General features: G+C 56.2%; 1 protein-coding gene across 8 annotated transcripts; it reads left to right on the plus strand.

Annotated features, from left to right (window-relative positions):
* Positions 1–217: 217 nt before the first annotated feature.
* On the plus strand, positions 218–12,259 carry DMPK (DM1 protein kinase; the record flags this gene model as incomplete). 8 transcript variants are annotated; one of them, XM_080702951.1, is made up of 15 exons in its annotated part: positions 218–377; positions 2,554–2,645; positions 2,859–2,942; positions 3,020–3,115; positions 3,851–3,999; positions 4,276–4,369; positions 4,539–4,745; positions 4,831–5,094; positions 5,976–6,061; positions 9,889–10,004; positions 10,774–10,984; positions 11,099–11,196; positions 11,361–11,407; positions 11,686–11,771; positions 12,100–12,259. In XM_080702951.1, 15 exons carry the CDS (start codon positions 218–220, stop codon positions 12,257–12,259), a joined length of 1,950 nt encoding a protein of 649 aa, XP_080559077.1. The 8 variants fall into 8 exon arrangements, with proteins under 8 accessions (XP_080559077.1, XP_080559078.1, XP_080559081.1 ...); XM_080702952.1 differs by having other exon boundaries at positions 10,828–10,984; XM_080702955.1 differs by having other exon boundaries at positions 10,846–10,984.
* Positions 12,260–13,081: the final 822 nt, after the last annotated feature.

Genomic DNA, 13,081 nt, shown 5'->3' on the forward strand with positions numbered 1-13,081 from the left:
GTTAAAGCTGGGAGGCGGGAGGGGGCCGGACCAGGGGTGGGAAGAAAAGGAGGAGGCTTCATCGGCAGAGAGAAGTGGCCAGAGAGGCCCAGGGGACAGCCAGAGACAGACAGACATGCAGCCAGAGCTCCGGGACCTGGACAGGGTCTGCCAGACCCCGTGACAGGAGGACCCCAAGCCCCGGCCCGGGGAGGGGCCATGGTGCTGCCTGCCCAACATGTCAGCCGAGGTGCGGCTAAGGCGGCTCCAGCAGCTGGTGCTGGACCCTGGCTTCCTGGGGCTGGAGCCCCTGCTCGACCTTCTCCTGGGCGTCCACCAGGAGCTGGGTACCTCCGACCTGGCCCAGGACAAGTATGTGGCCGACTTCTTGCAGTGGGGTGAGTATTACCTGTGGGTCTCCCTGGGCTGGAAGAAGGGGACAGAGGTAGGAGATGGGTCTGAGCACCCAGACCTGGCTATTAGGGAGGCAGGATGGGCATGGAGTGACCCTCCTGAAAGGGCTCCAGAGCTCGGTCCTGGGTCCTGCAGTAATATGCCTCTGACCCCAGTGCCGCTCTGGCAGGGCAGAGTAAGGTCAGCAGAGGCCAGGATGGCCATGACTCAGAGCTGTGGTGGGGGACCATGGAGGCTAGGCGGCACCACCTCCTGTTGTCTCCCTGCTCTTCTTGCCCGAGTCTAGGTCTAGAGACAGGCTGGCGCCCCCTCTCTCAGGACCCTCACTGTCCCTCAGGGGCCATGTGGCTCTTTATCCTGGCTTCCCAGAGTGCAGAGGCAGGTAGGGAGGGCCAGCATGGTGCAGCTGCCAGGGGTGCGGCTGGTGGGCAGGTGTTCGGCGCCAGCCTCTCCAGCTGCCCTAACAGGTGCCCAGGCACTGGCAGGGTGTAGTGACTCACACAGGCCCTGAGGAAGAACCAGCTCTGAAGACAGGCACCAGCTGACTCCTCTCTCTGCCCCCTAGATTGAGGAGGAACAACATGGGGTCTGGGGGTGCCCCCTCTGTGGGTTGCATCTGCCACCCCACCTCGCAGCTCATCTGCTTGGGTCAGTCCCTGGGTCCTCTCCAGGCCAGGGACTTCCAGTTGTCCTACTTGGAAGTTTCCTTGTGGAAGGGCCTTTCAGGTTCTGGGAACAATCTGGGGAAAATGCCTCAATGCCAGCGTCCTGCCTTGTTCGCCCCCACCCAAGTCCCCGGCCAGGGCTTCGGCGCACTCTAGCTTCTGTTGCCCAGATGTTCTCTACTCTGTCATTCCACACGGCTGCCCCTCCATGTCCTGCTCTTGGTCCTGGGCCTGTGTGTGTGTGTCCCTGCCTCAGTCACTGTCTCCTGTCTCCACTTTCTGGGCTCCCTTTTGTTTATCTACTGGGAGAGGCCTGGTCCTCTCCCTTCTTTCCCATTTTGCAGATGGGAAGGTGGAGGCCAAGAGCCAGGTCTCTGGGCCTCTGGAAGAACCTTCTCCCCAGTCCTCCACCCCCAGTTCTCAGTGGGTCTCCCAATCTCCCTTTTGCAGAGGATCAAGTTAGGTTGGTGGGTAAACTGAGATCTGGGGTGGGGGCAGGGGTCTGGCTCTGCTGGAAGGAGCAGTCCTTTTGTGGCCTGAACTGCGTCCTGCACCCCTCCCCTGCGTCCTGCACCCCTCCCCTGCCAGGCCTCCAGGGTGGGGGAGGGGGCCTGGGTTCCTGCTGCCTTAAAAGGGCTCAATGTCTTGGCTCTCTCCTCCCGCCCCCATTCTTGGCCCTGGCTGGTTCTTCCCTATGGGGCCACTCTCCCCGAGCCCCCTCTCTCTATCCTTCATAACCCACTCAGTTTCCCCTCTTTCCTGCCCATACCCATCCCTCCTCCATCCTGCTTCCGAAGTCCTGGCTTCTAACCCCCTCTAGGAAGCCCGGCCTGGCCTCCCTCTCCCCATCGCCCCCAGAGTGTCCAGCCTCCATCCCCGCCTATCCTACTCAGACTGCTCTGTTGAGAGTTGCTAGGTGTAGGCCTTATCCCCTGAAGCTCCGATGGCCGACTGTCAGCCAAGCCTCCTACCTCCTGTGGAGGTCTGTGAGGACCTTCCAAAGGTGCCCAGTTGCCCCTTCCTCTCCTCTCCCACTCCTTCCAGCTGCAGACTTTGTTTCCCTAAGTGTGCTAAGTCTTGATCTCTAGACAGTCATACAGCTGTAGTCCTGGGCCATAGCCAAGACACACTAAATGAGAACTTTGAGCGTGGGGACCACATAACCATCACCCAGGGTGGGCATGGAGGACGGGGCTCAGGATGGTCTAGGCCCTGGGGCTGACTGACTTCTCCCTCCTCATTCAGGCCTCCCATTCTGCAGACATTCCTTACCCTACTCTTCCCATCTTGTACCCCACTGGAGCCCTCTGTCTGCACGCCGGCTCCCAGGCATTTCATCTCCATGGGAGGGCAGGTTTATGTCTCATGTGATGTTTATGTGGGAGAGCCCTTGGAAGCTAAAGCAAAGTTGAAGCAGAGAGAAGGGTAAACCGAGGGACAGACCCTCCTCCAACGGCCAAGTGAGTCTAGGGACTTTCTCTGCCCCCTCCCCCAGCGGAGCCCATCACTGCGAGGCTTAAGGAGGTCCGGCTGCAGAGGGATGACTTTGAGATTCTGAAGGTGATCGGCCGCGGGGCATTCAGCGAGGTGAGCCAGGACTTTGCATGTGGTGGGCGGGGCAAAGGGGTTCGGGGCGGGGCCTTAGAAATTGATGAATGACTGAGAGAACTAAGGGGGGTCAGAGGCGGGGCCAGTGGGGGTGGAGGCCTCTGCCGGGTGGCTATGGGCGGAGTCTGTTCTAGGCTAGCCCTTCCGTCCCCCCACCTCTGCGACTGTCAGTCACCCTATTTTGGCCTTCAGGTAGCGGTGGTGAAGATGAGGCAGACAGGCCAAGTGTACGCCATGAAGATCATGAATAAGTGGGACATGCTGAAGAGAGGCGAGGTGAGGGCGAGGGCTGGATGTTGGGGGAGTCGAGGTCGACTCCCTCACCTGCTTCAGCTGCTCCGGGTGCTGCGCAGGTGTCGTGCTTCCGTGAAGAGAGGGATGTGTTGGTGAATGGAGATCGGCGTTGGATCACGCAGCTGCACTTCGCCTTCCAGGACGAGAACTACCTGGTAAGGTCCAGGCTCTGGGTGATTAGGAAGGAGACACACGAACACACACACTCTCAGTTAAGGAGGCCTGGGAGCCGGGCGTGGTGGCGCACGTTTGTAATCCCAGTACTTGGGAGGCTGGGACAGAAGGATGGCAGTTCAAAGTCAGCCTGAGGAACAGCAAGGCTCTTAGGAACCTAATGAGACCCTGTTTCCAAATAAATAAAATTGGGTTGGGGTATAGCTTGGAGGTAGAGGGCCTCTGAGTTCAATCCCCAGTACCAAAAAAAAAAAAAAAAAGGCCATGGTAGGGAGAACTTGCAGGATTGGGGAGCTGCCCTGCAACACCTGGGCTGGAGTCGTCTTATCTGGGGTGGGTGATGTTCATCGCTGCACCTTTTCTGGCCTGAATCTGGGCCTCTGGCATGAAGAAGATACCTCCAGTGGAGGAGACTCGCCTGCCTGGCTCACTCTCCAGGAGCTCTGTGTGGGGGCCGCTGACTGGCGGGTGGTACCTGGGAGCTTCCTTTGGGAAGTCTCCGGGTTCTTTTCCTCTGAACGTCTCCAGGGTAGTGAATCTCTGTCCAGTGACATCTGGGGAGAGGATTTGTGTCTGTGGTGTGCGTCGGGGCGGGGGGTCTTTGATTTGGCCTTGATCTCTGGCTTCAGGGTTGGGCACTCTGGGAGTCTGTCCCTGGTGATGAGAGGTCCGTGCCTGGGGGGGCTGCTGATCCCCTATGACACACCCCCTCTCAGTACCTGGTCATGGAGTACTACGTGGGCGGGGACCTGCTAACGCTGCTGAGCAAGTTTGGGGAGCGGATCCCGGCCGAGATGGCGCGCTTCTACCTGGCCGAGATTGTCATGGCCATAGACTCAGTGCACCAGCTGGGCTATGTGCACAGGTGGGCGTGACAGGCATGGAGGGGGCGGGGCCTGGGCGGGGCCTGGAGGAGGGTAGCCAAGTTTATATGGGAAGGGTACCTTGAAGGTTGGAACCCAAAGCTGATGGGGACTAGAGAGGGACCAGGTTGGTGGGGCCCGCTGTGGGCGGGGCCTGGAGTCCAGAGTTGTATAATCTCAGCAGGGAGAGGTGGGGCGCTGGGCAGAGCTGCGGAAAGGAGCGAGCCTGGTGGGGTGGGTGGGGCTGCACTCATCCCCTCCCTCTTCCCTCTGTGCAGGGATATCAAGCCAGACAATATCCTCCTGGACCGTTGCGGCCACATCCGCCTGGCTGACTTCGGCTCCTGCCTCAAACTGAGGGCGGATGGAACGGTGAGCCCACCCAGGACAACTCTGCCCACCAATGAGGGGAGCTAGGGTGGAGGCGGGGCCAGGCTTAGAGAGAGGACCCTGGACAATGTGTGTCCCAAAGTGCAGCGCTAGGCAAGCAGGGCGTGGGGGAGGCGTCCAGGTCGAGCCCAGTCCCGTGGTGTTGGCGCAGGTGCGGTCACTGGTGGCTGTAGGCACCCCGGATTACTTGTCTCCAGAGATCCTGCAGGCCGTGGGTGGCGGGCCTGGGACAGGCAGCTACGGGCCTGAGTGTGACTGGTGGGCACTGGGCGTGTTTGCCTATGAGATGTTTTATGGGCAGACGCCCTTCTATGCTGACTCCACTGCTGAGACTTACGGCAAGATCGTCCACTACAAGGTGAGCTTAGCCCCCAAGCCATCCCTCGCTTTCTCTGCACGTGCTCCCAGGCCACCATGGCCTTGTTCCCTTTCCCTTCGAGCAGGAGCACCTGTCTCTGCCGCTGGCAGACACAGGGGTCCCGGAGGAGGCTCGAGACCTCATCCAGGGGCTGCTGTGTCCCGCTGAGATACGGCTAGGCCGGGATGGAGCAGATGACTTCCGAAAGCATCCTTTCTTCTTTGGCCTTGACTGGGAGGGTCTTCGAGACAGCGTGCCCCCCTTTACACCAGACTTTGAGGGCGCCACGGACACATGCAACTTCGACGTGGTGGAAGACGGGCTCACTGCCATGGTGAGCGGGGGCGGGGTAGGTACCTGCGGCCCCATTGGGCTGAGGGAACCTCCCCATCCCCTTTCATAAAAATTGGGGTACAACCAGTGCCCACCTCCAGGGTTCCTGTCTTTCACTCCCTGGCTACCTGCTCAGTGCCTGCCCAGTGCTGGGGACCCAATGGTTACCTAACTTTCAGTCCAATACAGGATACACTCCAGCCCCAACCAGTAAGGTCCCAGAGTGGGCAGGGCTGAGATGAAGGAGCACGGGGTTCATCCTGGACTCAGCATGGAAGGTGCTAGAGAGCTTCCTGGAGGAGGAGGTTATCTGAATTGACACCTAAGAGGGAGAGAGGCAGAGGGATTTCCTGCCTTAGGCCATCTCTCTCACTCTTACAGTGTTTACTAAGCTGTCCTGAAATGCTTGCCCAGCCCTGGCACCCTTGAGCAGGGCAGTTCTGGGGACACAGCACTGACCAAGACAGCCTAGGTCCCTGCCCTCATCCACTTATAGTCCAAAGAAAGATGTAATTATAGTGTGGCTGGGCCCTAGAAGGAAGTAAGAAGATACAAGAAAAAAAAAGATGAGCCGGGCGTGGTGGCGCACGCTTGTAATCCCCGCGCTTGGGAGGCTGAGACAGGAGGATCGCATGGGTTCGAAGCCAGTCTCAGCTACTTAGTGAGGCTCTCAGCAACTTAGTGAGACCCTGTTTCTAAATAAAGTATAAAATGGGTCTGGGAGTATAGCCCGGAGGTAGAAAGCCTCTGGGTTCCACCCCCAGCACCACCAAAAAATAAATAAAAAAAAGATGAAGGGGCTGTTTAAGATGATCCCCAAGTTGGGGCTGGCTTGAGGGGCATTTTAAGTCATGATCAGAGAGGGGCCAGCATAACAGCAGTGTGTCCTGTGTGTAGGAGACCCTGTCGGACATTCCAGAAGGCATGCCACTGGGGGTCCACCTGCCTTTCGTGGGCTACTCCTACTCTTGCATGGCCCTCAGGTAAGCTTACCTGTGCAGCCTAGGTGGCGTGGGAGGGGTGTTGGCCTCCAGAGGCCCAGGAGGACACTCGGGACACTATATCTCACTGGTGGCCAGTGGATTTCTAGAATAAATTTTAGGACCCAGAAGTCTTAGGAACCCATACGTACTTTAACATTAGATTCAATTGTAAAACCTCAGACCGCTAGGCTTGGTCTTCCAGAATTCTGCAATCCTGGAGGTTTACATTGCTAGGACATAGAGTCATAGGACCACAGAATCTTACAAAATATATTTAGAATTTTACAATCAATTTTCTTGTGTGTGGTACTGGGGATGGAGCCCAAGGGCATTGTACCTCTAAGCTACACTCCTACCCCTATTTGTTAGTTAGTTAGTTAGTTAGTTTATTTATTTTGGTACTGGGGGTAGAACCCAGGGGCTTTTCTACCCCTGGGCTATACTAGCAGACCTATTTTATATTTTATTTGGAAACAGGGTCTCACTAAATTGCTGAGAGCGGCTGAGGCTGGCTTCAAACCTGTGCGATCCTCCCGTCTCAGCCTCACAAGTGCTGGGATTACAAGTGTGCGCCACCATGCCCAGCTCTTTTTTATTTATTTATTTATTTATTTATTTATTTATTTATTTATTTGTGGTACTGGGGATGGAACCCTTCTACCTCCAGGCTACACTCCTAGATCTATTTTATATTTTATTTGGAAACAGGGTCTCTTAAGTCAGTGAGGCTGGCTTCGAACCTGCGCCGATCCTCCTGTCTCCACCTCCCAAGCGTGGGGATTACAAGCGTGTGCCACCACGCCTGGCTCTCTATTTTTGAAACAGGGTCTGAGTTGTGAAGGGCCTCACTAAGTAGCTGAGGCTGTCCATGAACTGCAATCCTCTAGTCTCAGCCTCCTGAATGCTGGGATTACAAGCGTGCACCATGACCTCCGGCCTACAACCTTTTTTTTTTTTTTTTTTTTGCTGGTCTTGGGGTGGAACCCATTGGGAGGCTGAGACAGGAGGATCGTGGTCATGGTCATTCACGAACAGCCTCAGCTACTTAGTGAGGCCCTATTTCAAAATAAAGAATAAAAAGTAGAATGCCCCTGGGTTTCATCCCCAGTACCACAAAAACAATAAATAAATATACAATAAAATAGGCCTGAAGATATAGCTCAGGGGTAGAATGCCCCTGGGTGCAACACCCAGTATTAAAAAAAAAAGGAAGTGGTACATGAGCCCACCCTCCAGGGACGTCCCTGGCTCTTACTGGCAAACATGTATGTAACAGCAGCAGAGTGGATTGTTTCCGAGTCTGCAAATACCGTCCCTTATCAGTACTGAACTAGCACATGCTTGTGCCCCTACGTGGCAGCTTCCTCACAATGTCATCCATCCTGTGTTATAACTCAGGCTCAGGAAACAGCGAGCAGGTTGTCTCCAAACACGTCCAGGGCAAAAAGGTCCTTGAGATGTATTTCCATGGAAAGGGTTGCTGGGTTGGACAGAACACCAGTTTTTTTGTAGTTTCATATTCCCAGGGAATATCTGTTCCCTCCCAGCAATTGAGTATGAATGTGTGTCCTAATATCTAGAAGGGCAGTCTCAGGATTTCACACCCAGTTTTATTTTTTATTTTTATTTTGCAATACCCGGATGGAACCCAGGGGCATTCTACCTCTGAGATACAACCCCAGTCTTATTATTATTATTATTTTTTACGGTACTGGGGTTAGAACCCAGGGGATTCTACCTCTGAGCTACACCCCTAGCCCTATTTTTTATTTAGTTTTGAAACAGGGTCTCACTAAGTTGCAGAGGACCTCACTAAGTAGCTGAGGCTGTCGGCAAATCACAATCCTCTGGTCTCCCGAGTGCTGGGATTACAAGTGTGCACCACAATGCCCGTCTCCCAGTCCTATTTTTTATTCTTTATTTTGAAACAGGGTTTCACTGCGTTGCAAAGGGCCTCACTAAGTGGCTGAGGCTGTCTGCAAAACGCGATCCTCCTGTCAGCCTCCCAAGTGCTGGGATTACAAGTGTGTGCTACCACCCCTAGCTCTTTATTCTTTATTTTGAAACAGGGTCTCACTGAGATGTCAAGGGCCTCACTAAGTAGCTGAGGCTGGCTGCGAACTGAGATCCTCCTGTTTCAGCCTCCCAAATGCTGGGATTACAAACATGCGCCACCACACTTCATCTCCCCCTTTTTTGAAACAGGGTCTCACTTGGTTGCTGAAGATCTTGCTAAGTTGCTGAAGCTGGTCTCAGATCTGTGGTCCTCCTGTTTCAGCCTCCCTAGTTCTGGGATTACAAGCATGTGCCACTATGCCCAGCACACCAAATAAGGAAGTACAGGGGTCAGTCCCTTCCTGGGACATCTTTGGAGGTTCCCAGAGCTGGACAGGGTCCCCCTGGTTCTGAAGCCCTAAGAGAGGTATGCAAATGTGATGTGTCAAGGAAATAAATTATAAGACCCGACTGGGCATGGTGGCACACTCTTGTAATCCCAATGCTTGGGAGGCTAAGATAGGAGAATCCCACGGGTTCAAAGTCAAGTACTGAGACTCTCATTAACCTATCGAGACCCTATTTCAAAATTCAAAAATAAAAATAAGGCTAGGGGTGTATCTCAGAGACAGAATGTACCTGGGTTCAATCCCCAATACCACAAAAATAAAAATAAGATCAGTACTTGGGAGTCTAAGACAGGAGGACAGCAGGTTCTTGGCCAGCCTCAGCTACTTAGTGAGGCCCCCCGAGAACTTAGTGAGACCCTGTTTAAAAATAAAGAATAAGCTGGGTGTGGTGGTGCACACTTGTAATCCCCACGCTTGGGAGGCTGAGACAGGAGGATCCCACAGGTTTGAAGTCAGCCTCAGCTACTTAGTGAGGCTCTCAGCAACTTAGTGAGACCTTGTTTCCAAATAAAATATAAAATAGGTCTGATATAGCCCAGAGGTAGAAAGCCTCTGGGTTCCACCCTCAGTACCACAAAAATAAATAAATAAATAAATAAATAAATAAATAAATAAATAAATAAAATAAAATAATAGGGCTGGGGCTGAGTGTGGTGGTGCATGCTTGTAATCCCAGCATTTCAGAGGCTGAGATAGGAGGATCATGGTTTGCAGACAGCCTCATCTACTTAGCAACTCAGTGAGACCCTGTTTCAAAAATAAAATAATAAGAACTGGCATGGTGGCACACGCTTATAATCTCAGCGCTTGGGAGGCTGAGACAGGAGGATCGCACAGGTTCAAAGCCAACCTCAGCTACTTAATGAGGTCTCAGCACCTTAGTGAGACTGTTTCCAAATAAAGTATAAAATAGGTCTGGGAGTATAGCCTAGAGGTAGAAAGGCCCCTGGGTTCCATCCTCAGTACCACAAAAATAAAATAAAATAATAAAAAAATAGGGCTGGGGGTATAGCTCAGAGGTAGAATGCCCCTGGGTTCCATCCCCAATAACACACACACACACACACACACACACACACACACACACACACACAAAAGGGGCTGGGGGTGTATCTTGGTGCTCCTAGGTGCAATCCCAAGTCAATACCAGAAAAAAAGAAAAAAAATTAGACCCTAGAACAGGGGTGTCTGGACCTAAAATTTCCACAGAAGGCTTAGACAGGGAAGCTCCCAGAGGCCCGATGCTGCTGTGTGGCATGGGTCTTTCTAGCCAGAGAAGGGCCTATCAACTGACCTGGCAGTTAATTCCCTCTAGTCTGCCCCTCACCTCTCTTTGAACCCCAAGGTCTTAGGGGTTCCCAGGTCTAGCAGCCTCTCGGGTGGGACTGGCTAGCCCTTCCCTTTCCCTCTTCCTCTTCCCAGGGACAGTGAGGTCCCAGACCCCACACCCATGGAACTGGAGGCCCAGCAGTTGCCTGAGCCACGTGTGCATGTGCTGAGTGTGGAGCCCAGTGTGTCCCTCCCAGAAGAAGCAGTAAGTAGATGAAGAGGGCTGGTCGGAGGTGAAGAAGAAGCCAGGACCTCCCAGTGGCATGAGCTGTGGCTACTTCAGTCAAGAGATGGTCCCTAGGAGGAGATCATGGTGCTGTGTGTGTGTGTGTGTGTGTGTGTGTGTGTGTGTGTGTGTGTGCAGGCTCTAAGTCTGAACTGAGCCCTGGTGCAGGAGGAGCCCACCATGGAGAAGTGCCCCATGGTCAGTAGAGAATCACAGGTACAAGTGGCCCTGAGGTAGGACCCCCGTTTGTTCTGGAAGGCAGTTAAAGAATCAGGTTTATGGGGAGGAGAAGCTGCAGACATCAGCAGGACGTCCAGGCCTTTTGGTAAAGTGGCCTCATCCTCTGGGCACTGAGAGCTGGTGAGACTTGGAGCAGGGGAGGAACATGGACAAGTTGTGTTACAATTTAGGAAATGCCCTTTGCTTCCTGTGTGGATGGAGAGACCAGAGTAAAGCCTGGAGTCCGGGGATTGGACACCCACTGTCACAGGAACTGTGGGGGATTTCAGAGACGTGTGGGGCTGGGGGAGTAGACAGGCCCCTGTGCTCCAGGAGCACAGGCAGCCCTAAGCCCAGTCTCCACCCTCAGGCTAAAGTGGCGGGTCTAGTGGCCGTCCCTGTGGCGGAGGCCGTCCCCGTGGCAGAGGCCATTCCTGTGGCAGAGGCCATTCCTGTGGCAGAGGCCGTCCCCGTGGCGGAGACCGTCCCCGTGGCGGAGGCCGTCCCCGTGGCGGAGGCCATTCCTGTGGCAGAGGCCGTCCCCGTGGCGGAGGCCGTCCCCGTGGCGGAGGCCGTCCCCGTGGCAGAGGCCGTCCCCGTGGCAGAGGCCATTCCCGTGGCGGAGGCCGAGACCCATGTGACTCTGCAGGAGCTCCAGGAAGCTCTGGAGGAGGAGGTGCTCACCCGGCAGAGCCTGAGCCGGGAGCTGGAGGCCATCAGAACAGCCAACCAGAACTTTGCCAGGTCGGGTTGGGTGAGCTTGTGTGAGGGTGGAGAGCGGGGTGGGGGGCCACTGACAGAACTTTGCAGCCCCTATCACCAGGACATAGCGAGCTCACACTCCTTGTTTCCTTACAGTCAACTAAGAGAGGCGGAGGCCCGGAACCGAGACCTGGAGGCCCACGTCCGGCAGCTGCAGGAGCGGATGGAGTTGCTGCAGGCCGAGGGAGCGGCAGGTGATTCCCTCCTCCACCCTCTTCCCCAAGGGCATCGGGCGGAGGTGGGCCAGCGCTGGGCATTTGTGGACACCGGGGAGGGGAGGGGCCCAGGCTGGGGCACGCCACGCCACCTCCCTTTTCTGCCCCTCCACGCGCCATACGCCTGTCTCTTCTCCTTCCAGCTGTCACGGGGGTCCCCAGTCCCCGGGCCACGGATCCACCTTCCCATGTAAGACCCCTCTCTTTCCCCTGCCTCCGGCCTGCTACCCCCTCCCACTCTCTCCGTCCAGTCTTAGGGCTCACCCTACCTTTTTGGGGATCCAGAAGCCAGACGCCCTTCATTCAGCCCTACATTTGCCAGATCTCCCTTGGTTTAGAATCCCTTATGGGATCTCCCTAGAAATCCTTCCTGGCCCAAATTCTTCTCACTGTCTCTTGCCCCAACCAAAGGCAGCAGGGCCCGGCTGGGCTCCGATCGGGTCACCTGTCCCTTCTCTCTCCAGCTAGATGGCCCCCCGGCCGTGGCTCTGGGCCAGTGCCCGCTGGTGGGGCCAGGGCCCCTGCACCGCCGCCACCTGCTGCTCCCTGCCAGGGTATGTCCCACGCCCGACCGCCGCCGCTCCCCGCCTCGCTGCGCCCACCCGTGTCACCACCGCTTGGCTGCGCCTCTGCGGGCTCCGCCTACCGCGGGGAGGGAGGAGGCTCAGACAGCCAATCATACAGGCCGCTAAAGGAAGCAGCCAATGATGAGCTCCGACGGGATTTCAGGCTTGCGAGCCAGCCAACTGCAGCTCCCTGCTGTGGGGAGTCGGGGGCGGACTCAGAGGCTAGTGGATCCATCTGCGGCATGGGCGGGGAGACTCCCAGGAGCCAATCAGGGGCCGGCGTCCCCGCTTTGCTGATCCCGCCCCCTCTCCTCAGGTCCCTAGGCCTGGCCTATCGGAGGCGCGTTCCCTGCTCCTGTTCTCCGCTGCTCTGGCTCGTGCCGCCGCCCTGGGCTGCACTGGGTTGGTGGCCAACGCAGACCATCTCGCCCCAGTCTGGCGTCGCTCGGGAGCCGCCGTCGCCCCCTGAGCCCTAGACCCTCCACTCCTGCCCCCTTAGAGGGTTGGGTGACCCGGCTAAGCACAGAAGCTGCGCCCACCGCTTCTCCACACCCCCGAGCCTGGGTCTTCGCCCAGCTCCAGTCCTGTGATCCGGGCCCGCCCCCTGGCGGCCGGGAAGGGAGGAGCCGGGTTCCTAGCCTGGAAGGGGGTTCTAGTGTTGGGAGGGGCGGGCATTCTGCCAGAAATACTGCTGCTGGGGGGAATTGCCAAACACTCCTTTCCTCCTGCCCGGCTGAGGCTCCGACGTGGATGGGTGAACCGCGGCCCTGAGAAGGCGGCAGGCCGGGGCTCCGCCATCCGATTCTCACCCTCCAAACACCTCTTCCCTCCATTGGCTCGCAAGCCCCCCACCCCCACCTGTGCATGAGCTCCCACTCTGGGGGGACGGCCTATTCCCCTAGAGGACGTTTCGAGTGACTTCTGCCTGTCCTCTCGGGAATCTTTTGCTTTTGGCAGCCTCGCTTTCTGGAGACTTTGCGCCCCCCGCCCCCTTCTCACGTACGCTGCTCTCAGAGCTACAGCTGGCTCTGTCCGCCTCAGTGGTTTGGATATTTATTGACCTTGTCCTCCGTCCCGCTGACGGGCTTCAGGACCCCAGCACCCTAATCCACGTTTTGGATGCACTGAGACTCGACATTCCTCGGTATTTATTGTCTGTCCCCACCTAGGACCCCCACCCCCACCCCTCAGAAATAAAAAGCCCTCTCGCCTGGCTGAAGCTCTGGACTCCGCTGTGTGGCTCTGTGAGCTTTGTGGAGAGGAGGCTGCCCAGTGGGCCAATCAGGAGACGAGTAGGG

This window comes from Muscardinus avellanarius, assembly GCF_963383645.1.
Source record: "Muscardinus avellanarius genome assembly, chromosome: 10".
Lineage (NCBI taxonomy): Eukaryota > Metazoa > Chordata > Mammalia > Rodentia > Gliridae > Muscardinus > Muscardinus avellanarius.